General features: G+C 41.4%; 1 protein-coding gene across 2 annotated transcripts in view; it reads left to right on the forward strand.

Moving 5' to 3' along the window:
- DARS2 (aspartyl-tRNA synthetase 2, mitochondrial) overlaps positions 1-26,099 on the forward strand; it is a 51,201-nt gene extending 25,102 nt beyond the window's left edge. For both annotated transcript variants that reach the window (XM_049868229.1, XM_049868230.1), the window contains 5 exons: positions 5,092-5,244; positions 9,321-9,539; positions 9,744-9,854; positions 16,126-16,201; positions 18,009-26,099. In XM_049868229.1, coding sequence (XP_049724186.1) covers positions 5,092-5,244; positions 9,321-9,539; positions 9,744-9,854; positions 16,126-16,201; positions 18,009-18,223 — 774 coding nt within the window. In that variant the 3' untranslated portion in view covers positions 18,224-26,099. The remainder of the gene's footprint in view (positions 1-5,091; positions 5,245-9,320; positions 9,540-9,743; positions 9,855-16,125; positions 16,202-18,008) is intronic.
- Positions 26,100-26,112: the final 13 nt, after the last annotated feature.

Below are 26,112 nucleotides of genomic sequence, written 5' to 3' on the forward strand. Positions count from 1 at the left end.
AATAGTAAAAATCAGGGTAGAAATAAATGAAACAGAAAATAGAAAAACAATAGAAAGAATAGACAAACCACTGGCTAGACTGACAAAAGAAAAAGACCAGAGAAGGCAAATAACCAAATTAAGAAATGAAACTGGAGACATTACAACCAATCCAAACAAAATAAAAAGGACCATAACAGATTACTATGAAAAATCATACTCCCAACAAAATTGAAAACCTGGGTGAAATGGACAAATTCCTGGAAACACAACCTACCTAAACTACTGGCACAAACAGAAGTAGAACATCTAAACAGACTCATTAACCCAAAGCAAAAAGAAAAAGACTGAAGATGTTACCAAAAAACTGCCAACAACAACAAAAAAAGCCGAGGACCAGATGGCTACACTGGAGAATTCTACCAAACATTCAGAGAAGATTTGACACCAGTTCTACTCGGTCTCTTCAAAAACAGAAGAGGGAAGAACTCTTTTCTAAGAAGCCAGCGTAACCCTGATACCTAAACCAGGCAGAGACATCACAAAAAAAGAAAATTACAGACCCATATACCTTGTGAACATAGATGTAAAAAGTTTCAACAAAGTTCCAGCCAACAGAATTCAGCAACATATCAAAAATGTTATGCACCATGATCAAGTGGGATTTATACCAGGATTACAAGGGTGGGTGAACATTAGAAAATCAATCAATGTAATCCACCACATAAATAAAGGAAAAGAACAATATAATTATGTATCAATTTATACAGAAAAGGCGTTTGATAAAATTCAACACTCTTTCCTAATAAAAATCCTCAGCAAAATAGGACTAGAAGGGAAATTTCTCTATATAACCAACAGCATATATGCAAAACCTAGTATACTCAATGGAGAAAGACTGAGGGCCTTCCCTTTGAGAACGGGAATGAGACCAGGATGCCTATTATCACCACTCTTACTGAATGTTGTATTGGAGTCCTAGCCAGAGCAATAAGGTAAAAAAGAGAAATAAAAGGTACCCAAATGGGAAAAGAAAAAGTAAAACTATCTCTATTTGTAGATGAAATGATCCTATACATAGAAGACCCTAAAGAGTCCACAAGAAAACTGCTGGAACTAATAGAAGTATTCAGCAACATTGCAGGGTACAAGATCAGTATACAAAAATCAGTTGGATTCCTTTTCACTAATAAAGAAAAAACCCCAAAAAAGAAATCAAGAAAACAATACCATTTACAATTGCCCCCAAAACAATAAAATACCTAGGAATTAACCTAACCAGAGACATAAAAGACTTATACAATGAAAATTATAAAACACTACTACGAGAGACTAAAAGTCCTACAAAAATGGGAAGACATCCTGTCCTCATGGATTGGAATACTTAATATAGTGAAAATGTCAGTTCTCCCTGAAGTGATCTACAAATACAATGCAATCTCAGCAACAGTCTTTACTGAAATGGAATAATTAATGACCATGTATGCATATGGATAGGTACGCGTATACACATGCAGAAGTATCTATATGTACATGTAAATACAGATATATGTAGGTAAGCATATGTATTTATCGAAGACACAACTAGAGATAATCCTCAGACATAACCAAACACCTTCCAAGACTGGGTTTCAGGGTTTGAAAGCTTAGAACTGTAGTCTCATGGGACAGCTCAGTCAGTTGGCATAATATCATTCACAAAGTTCACATTCTGCGTTCTAGTGAAGTAAGTAGCGTCTGGAATCTTAAAAGCTTGCAGGTAGCCATCTAAGATACTTGTCAGGGACAAAAGAGTAAGAGGGTAACCAAAGTCACAGAGAAGAACAAGTATACAATGCTGGTAGCCTACACAAGCCATGACCCCAACTACCCTGAGACCAGAAGATGGTGCTCAGCTGTCTTAGTTATCTAGCACTGCTATAACAGAAGTACCACAAGTGGATGGCTTTAACAAGATAAATTTATTTTCTCACAGTCTAGTAGGCTAGAAGTCCAAATTCAGGGCGTCAGCTCCAGAGGAAGGCTTGCTTTCTCTGTGGGCTCTGGAGGAAGGTCCTTTCGTCAATATTGCCCTAGACTAGGAGCTTCTCTGCATAGGAACCCCGGGTCCAAAGGACACGCTCTGCTTCTGGTGCTTCTTTCTTGGCGGTATGAGGTCCCCCCTCTCTGCTAGCTTCTCTTTTTATCTCTTGAGAGGTAAAAGGTGGTGCAGGTCATACCCCAGGGAAACTCTCTTTACCCTGGATCAGGGATGTGACGAGGTAAGGGTGTTACAATTCCACCCCTAATCTTCTTTAACATAAAATTACAATCACAAAATGGAGGACCACCACAAAGTACTGGGAATCATGGCCTAACCAATGTGATACACACATTTTTGGGGGGACGTAATTCAGTCCATGATACTAATACCACTGACTGCTCTGACCTGGGGCACAATAGATGATCATAGTTACAAAGGAAGAAAAATGCAGAACAAAACTCAAATTCTTAAAAATGGCCAGACTAACTGGACCATGTGAGACCAGAGGACTCCCTGAGATGCTCTTTAAACCTTGAACCAAAACTATCCCCTGAGATCACCTTTCAGCAAAAAAGCAGGTGACGCACAAAATAAAGAATATTACCTGTTAGATGGGTGCTCTACTAAAAAAAATCTGTATGGGTCCAAAAGGTCAATGTTTAATCCAAAGCAAAGATGAGAAGATAAGGGGGCAAGGAAACCGTAAAGACATATTTAGACATGTAAGGACTAAGAAAGTTTATCTCTCACATAGTGACAATATTCTAGAGTACTGAAAATGGAATAACCAGAACACAATTGATGAGAATGTTAACACAATGTGAAAAATGTAACTGTCATTGATCAATTTGTGTGGAAATTGTCAAATGGGTACCTAACTTTCTGTGTGAACTTTCACCAAAAACACAGTAAAATATTATTAAAATATATATATATATATCTACATACTGCCTTTTTTTTTTTTTTTCAATATCCTTATTAGGCTTGTTCTATTCCTGCAATGAGAAGTGAGGCTAACGTATGCAGGCCTCACCTAGTTGCTCTGTATCTTCTGCACAGCTGTCTTTCTGAGACTTTTCTTCATTCCTCTCCTGAGTTCCAGCCATTCTTTTTTCTAGGTACCAGATCGTTCTCTGTCTTATTTTTTGCTATTGTATATTCTCAAGTAACTTCTGAGGAAAGCATGTGAAAGATAAACTTTCTTAGCCCTTACGTGTCTAAAAACGTCTTTATATTCAAAACCTCACGCTTGATTAATAATTTGGCTTAGTGTAAAATTTTGGATTAACCAGTCGTTTGCCTTTAAATAGTGCTGACCGTTAGAACTTTCTGTAATGGTAGATATATTTTATATCTGTATCATCCAGTATGGTAGTTACTAGATACATATATAGCTTTGTACACCTCAAATGGGGCTAGTGTAACTGAGTTTTTAATTTTATTTCACTTTAATTAAGTTTAAAAAACTATACTTTAAAAGGGTAATTTTTATGGTATGTAAATTATATCTCAATTTTTTTAACTTAAACGATAACGTCTACTGTCTTAGTTATCTTGTGCTGCTATAACAGAAATTTCACAAATGGGTGGCTTTAACAAATAAATTTATTTTCTCACAGTCTAGGAGGCTAGTAGTCTGAATTCAGTGTGCCAGCTTTAGGGGAAGGGCTTCTCCCCCTGCCAGCTCTGGAGAAAAGTCCTTGTCTCTTTTAAGCTTCTGCTCTGGGGCCGTCTTCATGTGGTTTGGCAACTCTCTACCCCCGTCTCTGCTCTGCTTACTTGTTTAATCTCTTTTATATCTCAAAAGAGATTGACTCAAGACACACCCTATACTAATCCTGCCTCATTAACAACAAAGACAACCCCTTCCCAAATCGGATTGTAACCACAGGCATACAGGTTAGGATTTACAACACATTTTAGGGGGATTGTGTCAATCCGTAATGGCCCCTAAACTATCTCTTCTCTCGGGTAATTTTTTTCTATTTTGATCTTTGTTTGTTTTTTTTTTTTTTTAATGCTGCAGACTCTCCTCAGTGTGTAGGGATTGCCATTATCTGCTCATATTTAAGAATGAGGCATTAAAAGAAGCTGGAGCCTGAGCCCAGAAGAACTGGATGGTGCCTAGCTACCACTATTGACTGCTCTGACAGGAATTGCAATACAGGGCCCCAGACAGAACAGGAGAAAGATGTAGAACAAAATTCAAATTCACCAAAAAAAGACCAGATTTACTGGTCTGACAGAGACTGGAGGAACCCCCAAGATTATAACCCTCAGACACCCTGCTAATTCAGAACTGAAGCCACTCCCAAAGTCCACTTTTCAGCCAAAGATTAGACAGGCCTATGGAACAAACAATAACACGTTAGGAACATGCTTCTTAGTTCAGTCAAGTATACGAGACCAAATGGGCAACACTTGCCCAAAAGCAGGACAAGAAGGCAGGAAGGGACAGGAAAACTGGATGAATGGACATGGGAAACCCGGGTGGAAAGGGAAAGGCAAAGAGTGCTAACACATTGTGGGGATTGCAACCAGTGCCACAAAACAATTATGTATTAATTTTTGAATGAGAAAGTAATGTGCGCTGTAAACTTTCACCTAAAGCACAAAATTTTTTTTTAAAAGCTGGTTGAGAGCACTGGGCTATTGGGCACTTTGTCAATTGTTAGGCTCTTGGCTGTTACCCTGAGACCCATGGCTTCTTAAGAATCCTAAGGTCTGCAGGATTCTTTAGGGCAAAATCAGTTCCATCTTGTGCCGCTGCCACCTCCATTGTTTACTAGGCCAGAGCTTCCCTCATCTTGCTGCTTTAATCATTCCTATTCCATCCCCTTGCAGTCAGTGAAACTTGTGGAAATCTCTTATCTGCTGATATGCCTGTCCATTTTTGCTTTTTTCGTTGTGATGGGATTACTTTTTTAAATTCCTTTAGTATTATTTTTAAGGGATCCAGGGAAGCAGCAAGGTAATCTCATGTAGGTTCTCTTGTATTGGGGACAGGAAATCTTTGTACTACTTTTAGGAAAAAAAGAAATCAACCTCACCTTTTTAAAAAGGTGAATAAGTCTTTTTCTTTATCATAGGAAGTCTTACCTGTTTTCCTGAAAGCCAATAGAAACTGGAATTCTCCAGTTGCTAAATCCATAATGGAGGAGCAAAGATTGGGACTAATCAGACTACTGGAAATTCAAGAGGAAGATGTGGTTCTCTTAACTGCCGGAGAGCACAAGGAAACGGTAAGAGGAAATACCTCCAAACACCTGTACTGTTGAAGCTGAGTAATGCCTCTTCTGCATATACACTACATACTTGGAACTGGTGATTTTATAAAATGGAGCTGCTCTGCATGAGTTTTTGTAAATAAATACCATGTCTTTCAGTACTTCATAACGCACTGAATAAAACCTACCCAGAGCTTTTTTCATCACCAGCCTCCATTGACTTTATTTACATGGATTAAATTTGACTCTGATTAGAAAGCTCCTTAGGGACAGAGCTATTGGTATTAGTTGTATAATCATGAAAAAATACTTTCACTCTCAAAGTTTTGCAGATATAGAAAATTTGGCAGTCCCAGGCTCTTGTACATAATGTATTCTTATTCCTGAAAATGAGGAGAGACAGATCAGACTGCTGGATGGCTGCTGGGCTGGCAGGCACCCCTGGCCTACCTTGGTGGTCCCTTTTTCCTCAAGAGCAGCAGCTGGCTGGTGATGAGTGAGACCATGCATGACAAATCACCATGCTTCAGGACTATTTGGAAGACTGAATTTAGCTTTTGCAATCATTGTGAAATATACAAAAGTGTGGTACAAAAGTCAGACATGAATTTTGAAAATATTGTGCGTGATATAAATTCATTCTTGCTCTTTACTATAACCTGGTTTCTAATTTGTATTTTATCAAGGTCATTCTTCTAATTTATATTTGCACTATATTTATCATTGTTTCTTCCAAGGGAAATTTTTCAGAGTTCAGCATCCAAGCTATATGTTTTTCCCTTCCCCTTTTATTGTTAGTGTATTTTTTTTTTTTTAATAACTTGGGATTTTGTTTTATATAAAAATCCTGCAGCAAATTGACTATTGGACTTTCCCCTAGTATGAACCAAAAACGCTGGTGCTGCTTTCTCAGGGAGGTATGGCCCTAATTCCTATCAGGCTTTCCTTGAAAGGAAGCCGGAAGTCAGATTTACAAGGAATAACATCAACATTTTGAAAATGTCTCAGTGCAAAGGTACCCTCCGTGGATATTTACATGTAAGATCGAATGGGCCACAAAGTGACATCCTCTACATGTCTTCAGGCATGTTCTCTTTTCTGCGCTTTCTCAGGGAAGTCCTGCACAGCATACTGAGCCCTCCTGGTTTGCTAAGCTCTGTTCTAAGCACTTTGTACACGTTAGCTCATTTAATCCATATGCCAACACTATAAGAGAAGTACTGATACTGTTATGACTTTAAAGATAAGAAAACTGAGGCCCATAGTTCAAAAATGTGCTCACACTCAGGCCACTGGGAGGTGGAGGAGCTAGGTTTCTAACCCACAAAGTCTAGTTTCACAATTCAGCCTCCTAAGTTAACCTCCAGTCCATACTGCTTCTCTGATAACAGCCGACATTAACTCTGTGCCACCCATTCATCAAATCCTAACCACAGCCCTTCAGGAGCAGTGAGGAAATCATCATAATAGCTGCCATTCACATAATTTGTCACATCCTGCACCTTATGTACAGTTACGGGTTGAACTATATCCCCCCAAAATATGTGTTGTAAATCTTAACCCCTATACCTGTGGTGGAAACCCTGATGGCATAGTGGTTAAGAGCTATGACTGCTAACCAAGAGGTCAGCAGTTCGAATCCACCAGGCTCTCCTTGGAAACTGTACGGGGCAGTTCTACTCTGTCCTATAGGGACGCTATGAGTCAGAATCGACTCGATGGCAACAAATTTGATTTTTTGTTTTTATACCTGTGGTTATATTCCCATTTGGGAATGGGTTTTCTTTGTTATGTTAAGAGGCCATATCGGTGTGGGCTGTGTTTTAAGCCAGCCACCTTTGAGATATTAAAAAAGCAGATTAGGACAGAGAAGTGAGCAGAGATAGGGGAAGATAGATGCCATGTCATAAAAAGATCGCCAAGAAGCCAAGGAATAGAAGCTGAAGAGACAAGGACCTTCCCCCAGAGCCGACAGGAGAGAGAAGACCTTCCCCTAGAGGCGACACCCTACGTTTGGACTTCTAGCCTCCTAAATTGTGAGAAGATAAATTACTGTTTGTTGAAGCCACCCTTTTGTGGTATTTCTGTTATAGCAGCACTAGATAACTAAGACACATTCCTTACCTTGTTTAATCCTCACAGCAATCTTTTGGAATTGGTATTTCTTATCCCCATTTTACTATGGAAAGAGGTGCAGGGCCTTATAGAGATGTAGAGAAGTCAGTAAATATCCAGACTGAGATTCAGACTGAGGTCTACCAAGCTCTGACACCTGTGTTATTAATCACTGTGATATCAGATGGCAAGCCATTGGGCTGAGTCTGATAATCTAAAAATCATTCTCAACCATGTTGTAGTCAGAGCATCATCAGATCTTTGTCTACTGACAGGCAAAGAGCTTCTTCTCTATTTTTGCCTAGTCCTTTATCAGAGAAAGGCCTGGCTTCATAGCCCAAGCTTCTGTCATTTGGTGCTTTAAGGACATGGTGGAGGTGTCATCGGAGATCTTTTTCTAACTTAACAAGGGGGAAGAGGGAGAATCAAGATTAGCATCAGCCCAAGGCTGAAGCTTATGAAGTGGAGGTTAGACACACCTCCTCTCTCCAACCATTTTGCTAATTCTGACACCAGCCGTCCCTCCCAGAGCACTCTGTACTTCTCTGCTGGATTCGATAATTCATTATAATGGCCACACAGAACTCACAGACCATACTCACAGTTATTAGGGACAGGCTACAACTTAGGGTCAGGATCAACAGGATATAACTCAGGATCAGGAAGTGTCTTGGTTATCTGGTGCTGCTGTAACAGAAATACCACAAATGGGTGGCTTTAACAAAGAGAAATTTATTCTCTCACAGTCTAGGAGGCTAGAAGTTCGAATTCAGGGTGTCAGCTCCAGGGGAAGGCTTTCTCTCCCGGTCAGCTCTGGGGGAAGGTCCTTGTCATCAGTTTTCCCTTGGTCTAGGAGACCCCAGGTCCAAAGGACACACTTCCCTGCAGGTTTTTCATTCATGGTGGCATGAGGTCCCTCTGTCTCTCTTCTCACTTCTCTTTTATATCTCAAAAGAGATTGACTCAAGATACAACCTGATCTTGTAGATTGAGTCCTACCTCATTAACATAACTACCTCTAATTCTGCCTCATTAATATCATAAAGGTAGGATTTACAACACATAGGAAAATCACATCAGATGACAAAATGATGGACCATCACACCATACTGGGAATCATGACCTAGCCAGTTTGACACACATTTTGAGGGGACACAATTCAATCCATAATAGGAAGCATGTAGGCAAAGTCGCCCTCCTTCAGTGCAGGACAGCTCTTTGAACTCCTCTCCACTGTGCAGGGCTCCTCTTGGCCCCCTGAAGACAGAGCTCTCAGCCCCGCAGGACGGACCTCTTCCCTCAGGCCTCAGCCCTGTGCAGGCCTGGCCTCTGCCCTGCTCCGACAAGTGTTACAAAGCTCTTTAGGTCTGTGGATAAGTGCCCAGAGGAACCCCACTCCATCAGGAAGCCTCTTGCCCAAAGGCTCTCAGTTCTCTCACTCTGTGGGTCAGCACACTCACTATAGCTGCCTTGCTGCATGGCCTGGGAAGCCGACCATACCATCTCATGCCAGGCTCCTGGTTCTGCTGTCGCTGTTTCTCTGCCACTGCTTCTTGCTGTCTTGCACCATGTCCAGTGTTACTGCTCTCTCTCTCCTGGTTCTAGAAGGTTCTCAGCACAGGGACCCCCAGCTCCGAAGGACACATTCCACTCCCAGCTTTTCTTTCTTGATGGTAGTGAGTTCCCCTCTCTGCTCTGGGATGGGCTCTCTTTTTAAGCCTACCACAATGGCAGAACTGACCAGTCCCCTCATTAGGGTTCCATACACCTTATGGAACACCTTATTTGCATTGTTAGCAAGCTTTCCAGTCCCCTTGGTGGGCCACCAGCACCTTATTTGCATAGCCCCACCTAGTCATTTTGTGGGAGTAACAAGACCGTGCATGACTAGAAGGACCGTATTAAGTAATTCACTGTACTGCAGGTGCCTACTCTGTCACAGCAGTCAATTCAATGTTTGTGTCTTCTGTTTGCAGTGCTCTTTATTGGGAAAATTACGACTGGAATGTGCTGACCTTCTGGAAGCAAGAGGAGTGGTGCTCCGTGATCCAGCTCTATTCTCTTTTCTTTGGGTGGTAGATTTCCCACTCTTCCTTCCCAAGGAGGAAAATCCTGGAGAGCTGGAATCAGCCCACCACCCTTTTACTGCTCCTCACCCCAGTGACATCCACCTCTTATACACTGAGCCTGAAAAGGTACCATATTTATACTTCCAAATAAAAAGGGAATATGTAAATAAAGGCAGAGATCTTCAGATTTCATGGTCTGAGCCAGTACGGGATGCCCCACAAGAAATTGTTGCATTTGAACCAGTAGTTAATACATTGCCCCTAAGTAGCAATAGTGTCTTTAACCTATGGGACAGAAATTCTAACATGAAGTCTGTATGACTCTTCTAGGTCCGTAGCCAACACTATGACTTGGTTTTAAATGGCAGTGAGATAGGAGGTGGTTCTATCCGAATTCACAATGCAGAGCTACAGCATTATGTCCTGGCAACATTACTAAAGGTAACATTGTCTTCTAACCTGGTCTTATTTTTTCGCCAGAATATCTTTCAATTTTTTTAAACATTTGGTATGAATGTATCTCAGGCTCGGTTCTCTAGAGAAGCAAAACCAGTAAACATATAAATATAAATAGAGAGAGATTTATATTAAGGAAATGGCTCGTGCAATTGTAGAGGCTGAAACATCCCAAGTCCATGGGTCAGGCTGGAGGCTTCTCCTGATTCACGTAGCCACAGGGGCCGGCCAACCCAAGATCGGCAACTCAGACAGCAGGGCTCTGGCTCACATGCTGCAAAGACCAACGAAACCCAAGATCAGCAGGCAAGGCGGCAGGTAAGCTGTTAGCTCAAGTCCCAAGAAGTGGAGGTCAGATGAACAGGAGCCAGCTGCAGGATCCAGAGCAAGCAAAAGCCCACGAGCTTTGTCAGAAAGCCCACCTCCTTGGATAGAGGCTACACTTGCAATAAAACTCCCTTTCAGCTGATTGGTTACTCACAGCAAATCCCATCATGGAGGTGATCACATTGTATCAGATCTCAGTATGGAGTTGATCACATCATTATACGATTGCGAAACTACATCCTAACTACCAAACCGCTGAGAATCACGGCCCAGCCAAGTTGACGTACAACCTTAACCATCACAGTCCACCCCTGGTCAACTTAGCACCTATACACATCTCCCTAAACTATACATTATCTCTGAATAAAGACAGTTATAAAGTCATACTTGCACCTAACATGATAGAACTAACACACATAGAACTGAAAACACACTAGCCCTGTTTACATCATATTTTATGAGCGAAGGAAACAAAATGTTTGATGCACACATACAAGGCAGAAATACCCATAACAAATGGATGATTCACTAGATATAGAACATTATCTGATTATCTTTCTACCTTTAGTGTAAGACTGAAAGGTAAATGAAAATAATAGTTAACATTTGTTGAGTGCACTATTTAACTCACTGAATCCTCACTATTACTTTATGAGTGGTTGTGTTGTTGTTGTTAGGTGTCTTAGGGTTAGTTTCGACTCATAGTGACCCTGTGTACAACAGAACGAAACGCTGCCCACCTGCACCATCCTCACAATCGTTATGTTTGAGCCCACTGTTGCAGCCACTGTGTCAGTCCATCTCATTGAGGGTCTTCCTGTTTTTTACTGACCCTCTACTTTACCAAGCAGTCTCCAGTGACTGATCCCTCCTGATAACACATTCAAAATAGGGGAGACAAAGTCTTGCCATCCTCACTTTTAAGGAGCCTTCTGGGTCTACTTGTTCCAAGACAAATTTGTTCCTTCTGGCAGTCTATGGTATATTCAGTACTCTTCGCCAGCACCGTAATTCAAAGGCGTTGATTGTTCTCCAGTGTTCCTTATTCATTGTCCAGGTTTCATATGCACTTGAGGCAATTGAGAATACTATGGCTGGGGTCAGGCACACCTCACAGTGACATCTTTGTTTTTTAACACTTGAAAGAGGTCTTTTGTAGCAGATTTGCCCAATGCAATATGTTGTTTGATTTCTTCACTGCTGCTTCCATGGGTGTTGATTGTGGATCCAAGTAGAATGAAATCCTTGACAACTTCAGTATTTTCTCCATTTATCATGATGTTGCTTATTGGTCTAGTTGTGAGGATTTTTTTTTATATATATTGAGTTGTAATCCATACGAAGGCTGTAGTCTTTTGTCTTCATCAGTAAGCACTTCAAAGTCCCCTTCTCTTTCAGCAAGTAAGGTTGTGTCATCTGGATACCATAGGTTGTTAATGAGTGTTCCTCCAGCTTCTTGGATTATTTGCTCAGCATAAACCCCAAAACCAAACCCACAGGCGTCGAGTCAATTCCGACTCATAGCGACCCCATAAGACAGAGTAGAGCTGCCCCATAGAGTTTACAAGGAGCGCCTGGCGAATTCAAACTGCTGACCTCTTGGTTAGCAGCTGTAGTACTTAACCACTACACCACCAGGGTTTCCACTCAGCATAAAGATTGAATAAATATTTTGAAAGTATACAACCCTGATGCACACCTTTCCTGATTTTCAACCATGCAGCATCCCCTTGTTCTGTTAGAATGACTGCCTCTTGGTCTACATTCAGGTTGCACCTGAGCACAATTAAGTGTTCTGGAATTCCCATTCTTCGAAATGTTATCCATAATTTGTTGTGACCCATGCAGTTGAATGCTTTTGCATAGTCAATAAAACATAGGTAAGCATCTTTCTGGTATCCTCTGCTTTCAGCTAAGATCCATCTGACGCTATCAGTGATATCCGTTGTTCCACATCCTCTTCTGAATCCAGCTTGAATTTCTGGCAGTTCCCTGTCGATGTACTGCCACAGACATTTTTGAATGATCTTCAGTAAAATTTTACTTGCATGTGATGTTAATGGTATTGTTCAGTAAATTTCACATTCTGTTGGATCACCTTTGGAATGGGCAAAAATATGGTCTGTTGGCCAGGTAGCTGTCTTCCAAATTTCTTGGCATAGACAAGTGAGCACTTCCAGTGTTGCATCCACTTGCTGAAACATCTCGGTTGGTATTCTGTCAATTCTGGAGCCTTTTTCCTCACCTTCAGTACAGCTTGGACTTCTTCCTTCAGTACCATCAGTTCTCCATGATACGCTGCCTCCTGAAATGGTTGAACGTTGATCAGTTCTTTTTGGCCAGCAACTCTGTGTATTCCTTCATTCTTCTTTTGATGCTTTCTGTGTCATTCAATATTTTGCCCACAGAATCCTTCAGTATTGCAACTCGAGCCTTGAATTTTTTCTTCAGTTCTTTCAGCTTGAGAATTGCTGGGTGTGTTCTTCCCTTTTGGTTTTCTAACTCCAGGACTTTCCAAATTTCATTATAGTACTTTGTCTTCTCAAGCCGTCCTTTGAAATCTTTTGTTCAGCTCTTTTACTTCATCATTTCTTCCATATGCTTTAGCTACTCTGCATTCAAGAGCAAGTTTTAGAGTCTCTTATGACATCCACTTTGGTCTTTTCTTTCTTTTTAATGGCCTCTTTCTTCATATATATCATGTCTTTGATGTCATCCCACAACTCGTCTGCTCTTAGGTCATTAGTGTTCAATGCATCAAATCTGTTGTTGAGATGGTCTCTAAATTCAGGTGGGATATACTCAAGGCCATATTTTGGCTCTCATGGACTTGTTTTAATTCAACTTCAACTTGCATTTGCATATGAACAATTGATGGTCTGTTCCACAGTCAGCCCCCTCGCCTTGTTCTGACTGATGATACTGAGTTTCTTCATCATCTCTTTCCACAGGTGTAGTCAATTTGATTCTTGTGTATTCTGTCCAGTGAGGTCCACGTGCATAGTCATTATTTGTTACTGACAATAGGCATTTGCAATGAGTAAGTCATTGTTCTACCATACGATCTCTGGCGTTGTTTCTGTCATCAAGGCCATATTTTCCAACTACCAACCCTTCTTTATTTCCAACTTCTGCATTCCAATCACCAGTAATTATCAGTGCATCTTGATTGCATGTTTGATCGATTTCAGACTACAGAAATTGGTAAAAATCTTCAATTTCTTCATCTTTGGCATTAGTGGTTGGTGTGTAAATTTGCATAATAGGGTATTGACTGGTCGTCCTTGTAGGCATATTATTCTGTCACTGACTGCGTTGTACTCCAGGATACATCTTGAGATGTTCTTTCTGACCATGAGTGTGACAGTATTCCTCTTCAGTCTGTCACTTCTGGCATAGTAGACCATATGATTGCCTGATTCAAAATGGCCCATACCAGTCCATTTCAGCTCACTAATGCCTAGGATATTATTGATCTTTATACATTCCATTTCATTTTTGATGACTTCCAATTTTCCTAGATTTATACTTCATACATTGCATATTCCTATTATTAGTGGATGTTTGCAGCTACTACTTCTCATTTTGAGTCCTGCCACATCAGCAAGGTCAACTCTACGCTGGGGAGGCAGCTGCTCTCCAGTAGTATTTTGAGTGCCTTCCAAGCTGAGGGGCTCATCTTTTGGCACTATGCTAGAAGTAGACAAACAGATCCTTCTTCCTAGTCTACCTTAGTCTAGAAACTCCACTGAAACCTGTCCACCATGGTTGACCCTGCTGGTATTTAAGATACCACTGGCATAGCTTCCAGCATTAGAGCAACTTGCAAGCCTCCACAGTACGACAAACTTGACAGGCAAGTGGCAGCTTTATGAGGTAGGTACCCTTATTACGCCCATTTTAAAGATGAGAAACTGAGGCAGATTAACTTGCTCAAAGTCACACAGCACAGAAGGAAGCAGAGCCAGAATTCTAATCCAGGCAGTGTGGCTTTTGAGCCCAAGCTCCTAACCACTGCACTGCAGGAAGGACTTAAAATGTTGATAATTCTTGAGAGAGAGAATGGATATCACTTAATAGATACTACCTTACCCTTTTGGTGAGTAGAGAGTAAATCTTAATGATAGAGAGTGGGATAAACAGGTTTTAAAAACAAAAGGAGTCTGTACAGATGCAAGTCTAAGAGCTTGCAGTATATTGGTGATTTTATAGTAAGTTAGGATAGGTTTGATATGCAGATAACAAACCTTGCTTGCTGAAAGAGAAGAGGACTTGAAGTACTTACTGATGAAGATCAAAGACTACAGCCTTCAGTATGGATTACCCCTCAACATAAAGGAAAGAAAAATTTCTACAGTTGGAACAATGAGCAACATCTTGATAAATGGAGAAAATACTGAAGTTGTCAAAGATATCATTTTACTTGGATCCACAGTCAACACCCATGGAAGCCACAGTGAAGAAATCAGATGACATATTGCATTGGGCAAAGCTGCTGCAAAAGACCTCTTTCAAGTGTTAAAAAGCAAAGACGTCACTTTGAGGACTGCAATGCACCTGACCCAAGTCATGGTATTCTCAGTGGCCTCATAGGCACACAAAAGCTGGACAATGAATAAGGAAGACCAAAGAAGAATTGACAAAGAATACTGAATGTACCATGGACTGCCAGAAGAACAAACAAATCCGTCTTGGAAGAAGTACACCCAGAGTGCTCCTTGGAAGCAAGGATGGCGAGGCTTCATCCTACATACTTAGGACATGTTATCAGGAAAGACCAGCCCCTGGAGAAAGACATCATGCTTGGTAAAGTAGAGGGTCAGTGAAAAAGAGGAAGACCGTCAATGATATGGATTGACACAGTGGCTCCAACAGTGGGCTCAAGCATAGCACTGATTGTGAGAATGGCACAGGACCAGGCAACATTTTCTGTTGTACGTAAGGGTCCCTATGAGCGGGAATCAACTTGATGGTACCTAACAACAACAATAGGATACATTTCAGGAAGGAAAAGGTTGGAGAGAGTCTGTTCCTAAGAGATCATTCTGTCAGATTAGCTAACAGATATGAGATAGGATGGAAGAAGTATATTTTAGGAAGCAGGATTGGAGAACTCAAAACACAGATGTCCCCTTTAGCTTCAAGGGCCTTGTGAACTCCATTAACTTTTCTCCTCTATGAGTCAGAGCTTCCAGTCATCAGATTCCCAGCCGATCTTTTTCATTCCTTTTATTGAAAAACTTCTCCAAAGAGCCAGTGAGACTACATTGCCTCTGCTTCTTTCTCTGCACACCAGTGGTTCTCAGTCCTGCCTGCACATTAGAACAGAATCACCTGCAAAGTATAAAGAACAAACAGCTGATGCCTTGGGCCCACCCCTGATCAATTAAACAAAACACTTTTAAGTGTAAGGCCTTGGCATTTGTTCGTTGAAAGCTCCCGCACTTGATGCTGATCCAAAGCCTGGATGGAGAACCATTTCCAGACACACTTTAAATGTTTTGACATGTACTGCCCCACCAGAGTTACAGTCACCAAATCCAGTGGCCTGGTTCTTGTTCCTCGTGCTTTCCTACCTCACAGCAGCATTTGACACTGTTGCCCTCTTAAGGTTCTCATCCCTTGGCTCCTGGGACAGGACAGTTTCCTGTTTTTCTTCCTACTTTTCTGAGCCCACATCTCTACCTCCTTGGTTGGTCTTTCTCTGTTCACATTATCAGTACAATTACAGCTGCCATTTACTGAGCAACAGGCATTTTTCTGCATGTTATAATCATCTGTGTACTTGACTTATTCCCTAGTTAGACTATAAACCTCTTAAAGTATTTGTTTAATTGAACTTTATATTCCCTTTAGGGCCTAAACATATCGTGTGGCACTTAGTAACCCTCACTGTGTGTTTAAACCGAGCTATCTTTTGGGTTTTCAGGAAGATGTGAAATTGCTCTCCCATCTGCTCCAAGCTTTAGATTATGGAGCACCCCCTCATGGAGGAATCGCCTTAGGTAAGCAACCTGTTCACTTATAAGCTAAATTTCATTCCGTGGCACTGTGTCTCAAATTTGGACTCTCAGTTTAGAGGAGGGTCCAAGAGTTCTAGAAGAATTTGAGTTTTCATTTCAGTGATAACATTTTTAAAATAAATTTTACCAGTTTTAATGATAAAACAACTGATAATTTACATTTGAAAGCTTTGGGTTTTTAATAGAAGCAAACAGAAGTGTCTGACGCCAATGTTGGTCATTCCCTGAGAGTTCACAGACACATTCATCGGGGTTTGAAAAGCACTGCTTGGATGAGCAGGAGTGTGCCCGTGTTGTGATGTCCGTGGTTGCTCACCTCACTTGTTTTATCAGCAAGGAAGAGTGTGAGAAATCCCAGGAAACTCAGATTGTAGGCTGTCAACAACAGTGATTGCCTTCTGCTTTTTTGTTCAGCCTATATCAGTCCTAGTAGAATGTCAGTATTAGTCCTGAGTATTTTTCCAGAATGAGATATAGAAGCATCTCTCAAACAAAAGTTCTCTAAAAAGGCAGGGAACTTTTATTTCATAAAACTTTTCTTAATTAAAAGTTATTTATACTTTTATAAATTGTGGTATATTCACACAATGGAATACTACGCATCGATAAAGAACAGTGATGAATCTGTGAAACATTTCATAACATGGAGGAACCTGGAAGGCATTATGCTGAGCAAAATTAGTCAGAGGCAAAAGGACAAATATTGTATAAGACCACTATTATAAGATCTTGAGAAATAGTAAAAACTGAGAAGAACACATACTTTTGTGGTTATGAAGGGGGGAGGGAGGGAGGGAGGGAGACGGTTTTTTATTGATTAATCAGTAGATAAGAACTGCTTTGGGTGAAGGGAAAGACAACACTCAATACATGGAAGGTCAGCTCAATTGGGCTGGACCAAAAGCAAAGAAGTTTCCGGGATAAAATGAATGCTTCAAAGGTCAGCGGAGCAGGGGCAGGGGTCTGGGGAACATGGTTTGAGGGGACTTCTAAGTCAATTGGCAAAATAATTCTATTATGAAAACATTCTGCATCCCACTTTGAAATGTGGCGTCTGGGGTCTTAAATGCTAACAAGCGGCCATCTAAGATGCATCAATTGGTCTCAACCCACCTGGAGCAAAGGAAAATGAAGAACACCAAGGTCACACGACAACTAGGAGCCCAAGAGACAGAAAGGGCCACATGAACCAGAGACCTACATCATCCTGAGACCAGAAGAACTAGTTGGTGCCCGGCCACAATCGATGACTGCCCTGACAGGGAGCACAACAGAGAACTCCTGAGGGAACAGGAGATCAGTGGGATGCAGACTCCATACTTAATGGTCTGACTGAGACTAGAGGAATCCCGGCGGCCATGCTCCCCAGACCTTCTGTCGGCACAGGACGGGAACCATCCCCGAAGACAACTCATCAGACATGAAAGGGACTGGTCAGCGGGTGGGAGAGAGATGCTGATGAAGAGTGAGCTAATTATATCAGGTGGACACTTGAGAGTGTGTTGGCAGCTCTTGTCTGGAGGGGGGATGGGAGGATAGAGAGAGAGGGAAGCTGGCAAAATTGTCACGAAAGGAGAGACTGAAAGGGCTGACTCAATAGAGGAAGAGCAGGTGGGAGTACGGAGTAAGATGTATGTAAACTTATATGTGACAGACTGATTGGATTTGTAAACGTTCACTTGAAGCTTAATAAAAGTTAATTAAAAAAAATTTATACTTTTATAGAAAGGTGAAGTAATTCCCAACCTAGATTCATTTCTCATTTGTTAACTTTTTATTTTACTCACAGGGTTAGACAGACTGATATGCCTTATCACTGGAGCAGCAAGCATCAGAGATGTCATAGCCTTCCCAAAGTCCTTCCAGGGACACGACCTCATGAGCAATGTCCCAGATTACATCCCTCCTGAAGAACTGAAGCCCTATCATATCCAGGTCTCCAGGCCAGCAGACTCAGAAGCAGAAAAGAGCTTACTGAATCATCCACCCCATCCAGAAAGCTGAGCTTTTGAATTCTGTCCTCCTTGCTTCCCTGGGGCTCAGATTAGATAGTGAGAAGCACTGTGATCTGCCTCAGATCGGACAATCAGGTCTTTAAATGGAAGGCATCCAGACAACGTGAAGAAATGAAGAAAACAGACAGAATGTAGACACAGATAGAAGATGTCCAATTTTGACTTGATAACACACACCATTAGAGTTTTTTTTTTTTTTTTTTTGGACTTTTTTGAAGTTTCTTTTTACTAGGAGAGGTGTAAAAGATGGTCTTTGTTGGAGTAATATAATGGCTTAGTGTTTTCTAATCATGTCTCTCACACCCGAGTAGTAGATTGTTCACTTAGCCAGAGGTAATCAAATCATGTGTGAAATGTGGGAGAATGCTTGCCTTTAGATTGGTCAAGGAGCTCTGGTGGCGCAGTGGTTAAACACTCAGCTGCTAACCAGAAGGTTGTTAGTTCGAACCTACCTGCTCCATGGAAGAAAGATATGGCTGTCTGCTTCCATACAACCTTGGAAACTCAATGGGGCAGTTCTGCTCTGCCCTATAGGGTCACTATGAGTCAGAATTGACTCCCTGGCAGTGGGTTTAGATTGGTCAGTTCATTGAGGGGTCAATCAGCCAGGCTTATCAAGAGAATCATAAAAGCTTTATAGTGGCACATCAACTGTCAACCAAAGATAGTGAGAAGCATTGTGATATAATGCAGAAAACATCACTGAAAGGAGAGTCACAGCATCTTACTATTTCACCTTGAGCAAATTACATAAACCTCTCTGAGCCTCCCTTCCTGCTTATGTAAAATGTAAACAATACTTGCCCTGGCTACCTCACAGGAACGTTGTTGTCAGAACCAGGAGATAGTGTATGCGGGAGATAATGTGAAAGAAAAAGCTTTGAAAAACTATAAAAGTATTACATAAATATAAGTAATGTTATTATCTGATAGATGTATGTAGTAAAAGAAAACTAGTATATAAATCAGCAGTTGTTTATATTTCTATTTTTAAAGATAATCCTTAATCCCTGAATAATATTTTCCCTCAATTTTAAGTAATTGAAAACACTAATTGACCCTAGATCAACCTCAAATATATTTAAAAATGAACATTTAAGCTCATTACGATTTATTATTAGGCTCTAATAACACACGTTGTTGTTAACATGCCGTCAAGTTGGTTCCAACTCACAGCAACCCTACGTACCAGAGAATGAAACACTGCCTGGTCCTGTGCCATCCTCACAATCGCTGTTATTGTTGAGCCCATTGGTGCAGCCACTGTGTCAATCCATCTTGTTAAGGGTCTTCCTCTTGCGCTGACCCTATACTTTACCAAGCATGATGTCCTTCTCCTGGGACTGATCCCTGCTCACAGCATGTCCAAAGTCTGTAAGACTCAGTCTCCATCCTTGCTTCTAAGGAGCATTCTGGTTGTACTTCTTCTAAGACAGATTTGTTCATCCTTTTTGGCAGTCCATGGCATATTCAGTATTTGCCAACACCACAAATTCAAAGGCATCAATTCTTCCTTGGTCTTCCTTATTTATTATCTAGCTTTTGCATGCATATGATAAGACTGAAAATACCATGGCTTGGGTCAGGTGCACCTTAGTTTTCAAGGTGACATCTCTGCTTTTCAACACTTTAAAGAGGTCCTTTGCAGCAGATTTGCCCAATGCAATGTATCTTTTGATTTCTTGACTGTTGCTTCCATGGGTGTTGATTGTGGATCCTAGTAAAATGAAATCCTTGACAACTTCAATATTTTCACCATTTATCATGATGTGGTTTATTGGTCCAGTTGGGACGATTTTTGTTTTCTTTATGTTGAGGTGTAATCCATACTGAAGGCTGTGGTCTTTGATCTTCATTAGTAAGTGCTTCAAGTCCTCTTCACTTTCAGCAAGCAAGGTTGTGTCATCTGCATAACGCAGGTTGTTAATGAGTCTTCCTCCAATCCTGATGCCCTGTTCTTCAAGTAGTCCAGCTTCTCAGATTATTTGCTCAGCATACAGATTGAGTAACACACATAAAAGCTTATAATTAACAATTATAAATGGGAACAAGGTCTTGATTAATGAATTTGCAGTTGTTTTTTTCTCTTTAATCTTCACTTTTGTCTTGGCATTCTTTTGATTTATAATTTATAAACACTTAAGGATCAGTTTTATATTGTTACCTGTTTTTCTCAGTGATCTAAGCAATGCAGTACTATAACCTTTTTCTGTGTGAAAATAGCCAACATCACAGGCAGGTCTAATCCATGACATTTAATGGGCTATCAAGAATATAAATGTCCTTAAATTCACTCTATGTTGCAAGTTCTCAGAAACAAGTAACTGCCAGCTACAAGAGCAATAGCCATTATCACAGCTTTGTCTTATGAACAATCTTTGTCTTGAGATGCTTCAAATGAATAGTCTGATGGAATTGTTTTATGTTCTTGGGTTTTGGTTGAACAAAACAATGGATCTATACAGTTGCTGTTTTTTTCCCCAAATTCCCCTCTCTGAAGAACCAGATCTATCTGTGACACTGATCACATTTCTTGCTGCTGACATTTTTGCTAAACCTAATCCATCATAAGGATGCTGCCTTAAGATGCCACACGGCAACTGTCCCTTCTGCCTCTCAGCACTCACCTTCCTGCTCCTGACAACCAACAACCCTGCCATCTACAAGCTCCTGCTCAGCAAAGTCACCTACCCAGAGGCCAACCTCATTTACTACCTGTTCAAAGAGAGAAACAGAAGGACATCCACCATAAACAAGTACCACACCTATGACATGTCCTAAGCTGCCCCTTCCAAAACATGACACTGGAAACTGAGCCTTCTGTAGACTAACTGGGTCCCCAAGCTAAAGGCCACTGAAACTTCCCTTCTGTCCTGTGATTGTCCCCCAAGCAAGCCTACACCCCATTTACTCCCAACCACAGGGAACTCTGTTCTAAGATCCACCATGTTTATCAAAACCAAACTCGTTGCAAAAAATAAACAAACCAAACCTATTGCTCATAGCAACCCTATAGGACAGAGTAGAACTGCTCCATGGGGCTTCGAAGGAGCAGCTGGTGGATTCAAACTACCAGCCTTTTGGTTAGCAGCCGTGGCTCACTGTAGCACACTCCATAAGATCTCCATTTGAGGGGAACTTGCCCTTTTCTGCAAAATAAGCCACATTCCCAGAAGTCACTGAGAAGGGGACAGAGATTGGTGATAAGATCATCCAACTCAGTCATTTGATGTAGGGAAGCTCAGTGTCAGGGAATGTGCTTAAAGGTAGGAGTGCTGGTTCTACCCCAGCTTTGCCTCTAACAGAGCCCTTCCCAACTCTCGGCCTCAATTTCTCATTGGTTCCATGACAAGGTGGGACTCCACAGTCCCTCCAACTTCAGAAGGATTGATTCTCTATCCCACAAACTGAGGAAATCAGCAAGACCAGGAGGAGTTACTCTGAGTTAAGTAAGAAATTGAAGGATTACACAGACGAGGTGGGAATATTTTAATGTTCTATGGAAGTTTATTCCTGGAAGTGTAGATTTGAGGTTAAGGCTCCAGGTTCACTGAAAATGCCAATGTGCCTCAGGATTATGGGGTTTATTAGGGAAGTGACAGGTTACAATTCAGGATCAGAAACAACTCAGAATACAGTTCTTTGATCAGGACAGCTTCTCTTCAGCCATGCCTGCAGGGAGGCTTCTCTCTGGCCCTCAGCCTCTCAGCCCCTTGGCCCTTCCTCTGTACTACTTGAGCAAGTGTTACAAAACTCTAGCTCCGCAGATAAGTGCCTAGAGGCACCCTATTCCACCAGTAAGCCTCAGCCCAAAGGCGCTCAGCTCTCTCGCTCCATGGGTTGGGTCAGTGAGCTTAACTTCGCCAAGTGTCCAGAGGCACCCCCCTCCACCAGCAAACCTCCTGCCCAAAGGCATTCGGCTTTCTCACTGTGTGCCAGGAAGCCCACTGTGCCATCTCCTGGTTCTGCTTCCTCTGCTACTGCCATTTCTTGGCCACTGCTTCTCACAATCTCCAATGTTACAGCTCTGTCTCCTGCATCTAAGAGGTTCTCAGTGCAGGGATCCTGGGTCCAAAGGATGTGCTCTTCTCCTAGCTCTCCTTTCTTGGTGGTGGTGAGGGCCCCCTTTCTGCCTCTGGAATGGCTCATTTTAAGCCTAGCAGGATGGCAAAACTGATCAATCCCTTTGTCAGGGTTCCATACACCTTATTTGCACGATCCCACAAGGGTGCCATGTATCTTATTTGTGTTATTACCAAGCTATCCAATCCCCTTGATGGGCCACAAGCACCTTATTTGCATAGTCCCACCCAGTCATCTAGTGGGAGTCATAAGACCATGAAGAGAAAGGCCATATAAAAGTCACACTACACCAGATACCAAGAATTATTATAAAGCTATAGTGATAAACATAGTACCAGTGCAAGGACAGACAAGTTGATCAGTGAAACAGAGATAGAAACAGACCTTTGTATATATGGAAATTTGATCACTGAGATGATGGATACTTGCGGGACACATTATATGAACACGTCATTTGCCCATGTCTTAGCAGTCATCTAGAAAACCACCCAGACGTGGTTTTGAGGTGAGTCTAAATACACAGTTTAGAATTCGTTTGCCTGAAGACTCTACAGTAAATCAAGGGCAGAAGCCTCATTGCTAGACCTGTCCTTAATTGTTCCGTATCTAGTGGGACTGAGTTTGACCAATTACCTAATAGCTCAGTTATACAAAGTACATCAGAGCCTCGGATTCTATGCCTGGAAGAAAAGCAGCAAGACCCTGTAAAACAAGAACAAGTAAATCAAGATGTGTGAAAAACTTGCTGTCGTTACCTTCAGAGAACACCAAATTTCTTTAAAGACTTTGTTCTCACTGTCATGAGAAACATTATTTTGTTATGGCGTAAAAGGCGTTTTTTCCACCATACTACCCTGGGTGGTGCAACTGTTTAAGCGCTGGACTATTAACCAAAAGGTTGGCTGTTCAAACCCACTCAGTGGCACCTTGGAAGTAAAGCCTGGCTACCTGCTTCTGAAAGGTCACAGCCTTGAAAACCCTACGGAGTACAGTTTTACTGTGTACACATGGGCTCATCATGAGTTAGAATCAACTCAATAGGAACTAACAACAGCCACACCCAATACTTGTTAGGTGCCATCAAGTCAGTCCTGACTCAGCGACCCCATGTGCAACAGAACAAAACGTTACCTGATCCTGAACCATCCTCACAATCGTTGCTATACTTGACCTCATTGCTGGAGCCACTCTTTCAATCCATCTTGACGAAGAGGGTTTTCTCTTTTTCATTGATTCTCTACGTTATGCATGACGTCCTTCTCCAGGGATTGGTCCCTCCAAAGTGAGACAAAAGTCTTGCCATCCTCGCTTCTAAGGAACATTCTGGCTGTACTTCTCCCAAGACATATTTGTTCATTCTTCTGGAAATCCATGGTATACTCAATATTTAAACCTTAAAAATGAGTAAGGCCATCTTGCACTAAAGAATAAACAGCCTGAAAACAGAAAAAAAAAAAAAAAAGCCTATTCTTTAGCCTTACAGTGTCTCAGATCCTTTCTTCAGGATTGTGAGGAACAGGTATGTTATATATTAAAGCACTTAGTATAGTTTTTGACATATAAGAAGTACCACATAAAGGTAGCTATTACTAGCGTGTAATAATCCTTTACCCAGTCATTTTTCCAAAGCTTAAAAATAGTGTGGTGGGGGCATCTGACCTCCTCTAACTTCACAAGGATTAAGAATCACCATAAACATCAGCCCAAGGCTGATTCCTATGAGGTGGAGGTCAAACATTACCCTCCACCCTCCAACCTTTTTACCAATTCTCACACCAGCAGTCCCACTGTTAGCTCTACCTTCAAAATAATCAGCATCCGACAACTTTTCAGGCCTCCACTGTTTCAGAACATCTGCTGTAAATACAGCAATAGCTTCCTAACGATCTTCCTGCTTCCATCCTGCCCCTCAGCAGTCTAGGCTTTTTAAAAACACAGATCATGTCACCCCTCTGCTCAAAACCTTCCAGTTGTTTGAGGAATTCCGGGAGAAAAGCCAGAGTCCTGACAATGGCCTATAAGGCTTGCTAGACTGTTTCCTCCTGCTCAGCTCCCTCCCTCTGCTCCAACCACAGTTGTTGCTATTCCTGGTTCTCAACAGACATCATTCCACATCCAGGCAATTTTTTTCGTGATTGTTGCATTGTTCACTCCCTAATAACCTCAGATGGCCCCTTCTCAGCGAAGATTCCCAAAAACCATATTCAAGTGTACCAAACCAAACCCATTGCTGTCAATTCACAGTGACCTATGAAACAAAGTACAACTGCCCCATAGGGTTTCCGAGACTGTCAGTGTTTCCAGAAGCAGACTGCCACATCTTTCTCCCACGGTGTGGCTGTGGGTTCAACACAGTTAGCAGCTGACTGCTTAACTATTGCGCCACCAGGCCTCCTTCTGTTCAAGCCTTAAGTCCCTGCTTTTTTCTGTGTAGCACTTATATCCTATGCTTTGTTTGTCCCAAGGCCAGACATTTTGTGTACATTGTTAGCTATATCTAATCCCAACACATATGGGTGCTCAATATTTATTGGGTTAATTATTAAATAACTGGCCAATACACGCTACTGTGGAATAAAGGCTAGGCAAACTGCTTCCATAAGTATCACACCCACGTAAACCTTTTGTACTTTGACAACACACTAAAGCTCCCAAAACCCAAGACAAGACTGAGGAACCATCACAGATTTGAGAATAAGGACAACTACATGCAACGTGGCAACCTAGATCTTGGAACAAAAAAATGACATGGATAAAATCTGAAAAAATTCTATAGTTGATTTAATATTGTACCAAGTGTAACTTATTAATTTTGATAAATGTCCTATGATCATATAAGATGAAACCCTTAATTTTCCAAATCTCTTAAGTCTGACCTATTAGAGTTTATCAGTATGTCAAAACTGAAATAAAACACTTAAAAAACCCTGTGGAACAGTTTATCACATGGGTCACCGTGAGGCAGGGGGCCAACTTCAAAGTGGCCAACCTGACAGCAGCCAACACTTGCCAAGCTCTGGAGGAGCTGGGGGGACATTGTGGTACCTGCCCAGGAGGAGCATCTAGTCTGATGATAATTTACAGCTTATATTGACATGGGGTAATTACAGAGGCCCTGAACCTAACCTTACTGATAGGAAAGGCCTCCTGAAACAGATACTCCCTCAGATGTTGGCAGCTGTTCGTTTGTACCAGTTTTTAAATAAGATGGCTTGGGATAAATAAGTAATTTAGTCAGTACAACATGCCAAACCAGATTAATACTTGGAGAAAGCATGAAATTTTCAAGTGTAGGTAGTTTCAAGAGCAGAGAAAGCCCCTTTGAAATGGCTAAACCTACAGCTTTGCAAATTAGAAATTATCTTAAAAGCTGTGAAATGGCAAATGAAGGACAGGCACCAACTTTAATTCTCAACCAGTGCCCAAGTCTGTGATGCTCCCCTACACACCAGTTGTCTTAATCTGTCAACTAGACTTTCCATTTTAAGTATACCATTGGGACTTCACAGCACCACTTTATGTGTATACTTATTCAACCGCCCATACAATCAAGGTTGCACTGAAGTACAGCATCTCAAGAAATGAGAAAGGGTATAGTCATTTCTCTGGATAAAATGTACTTTCAAGCAGACATTCTGTGAAGATTTATGTAATAAATGCTTTTAATTGGAAGCAACTGCTATTGGGTCTTAATGACTTATCAGTTGGGTAAACAATTAAGGTACCAAGACCCAAGTGATACCCACGGAGACCTTTTTCCTACATAGCCCAATTCAGTATTGGGTAATTTCCCTC

This window comes from Elephas maximus, chromosome 24 (assembly GCF_024166365.1).
Source record: "Elephas maximus indicus isolate mEleMax1 chromosome 24, mEleMax1 primary haplotype, whole genome shotgun sequence".
Taxonomy (NCBI): domain Eukaryota; kingdom Metazoa; phylum Chordata; class Mammalia; order Proboscidea; family Elephantidae; genus Elephas; species Elephas maximus.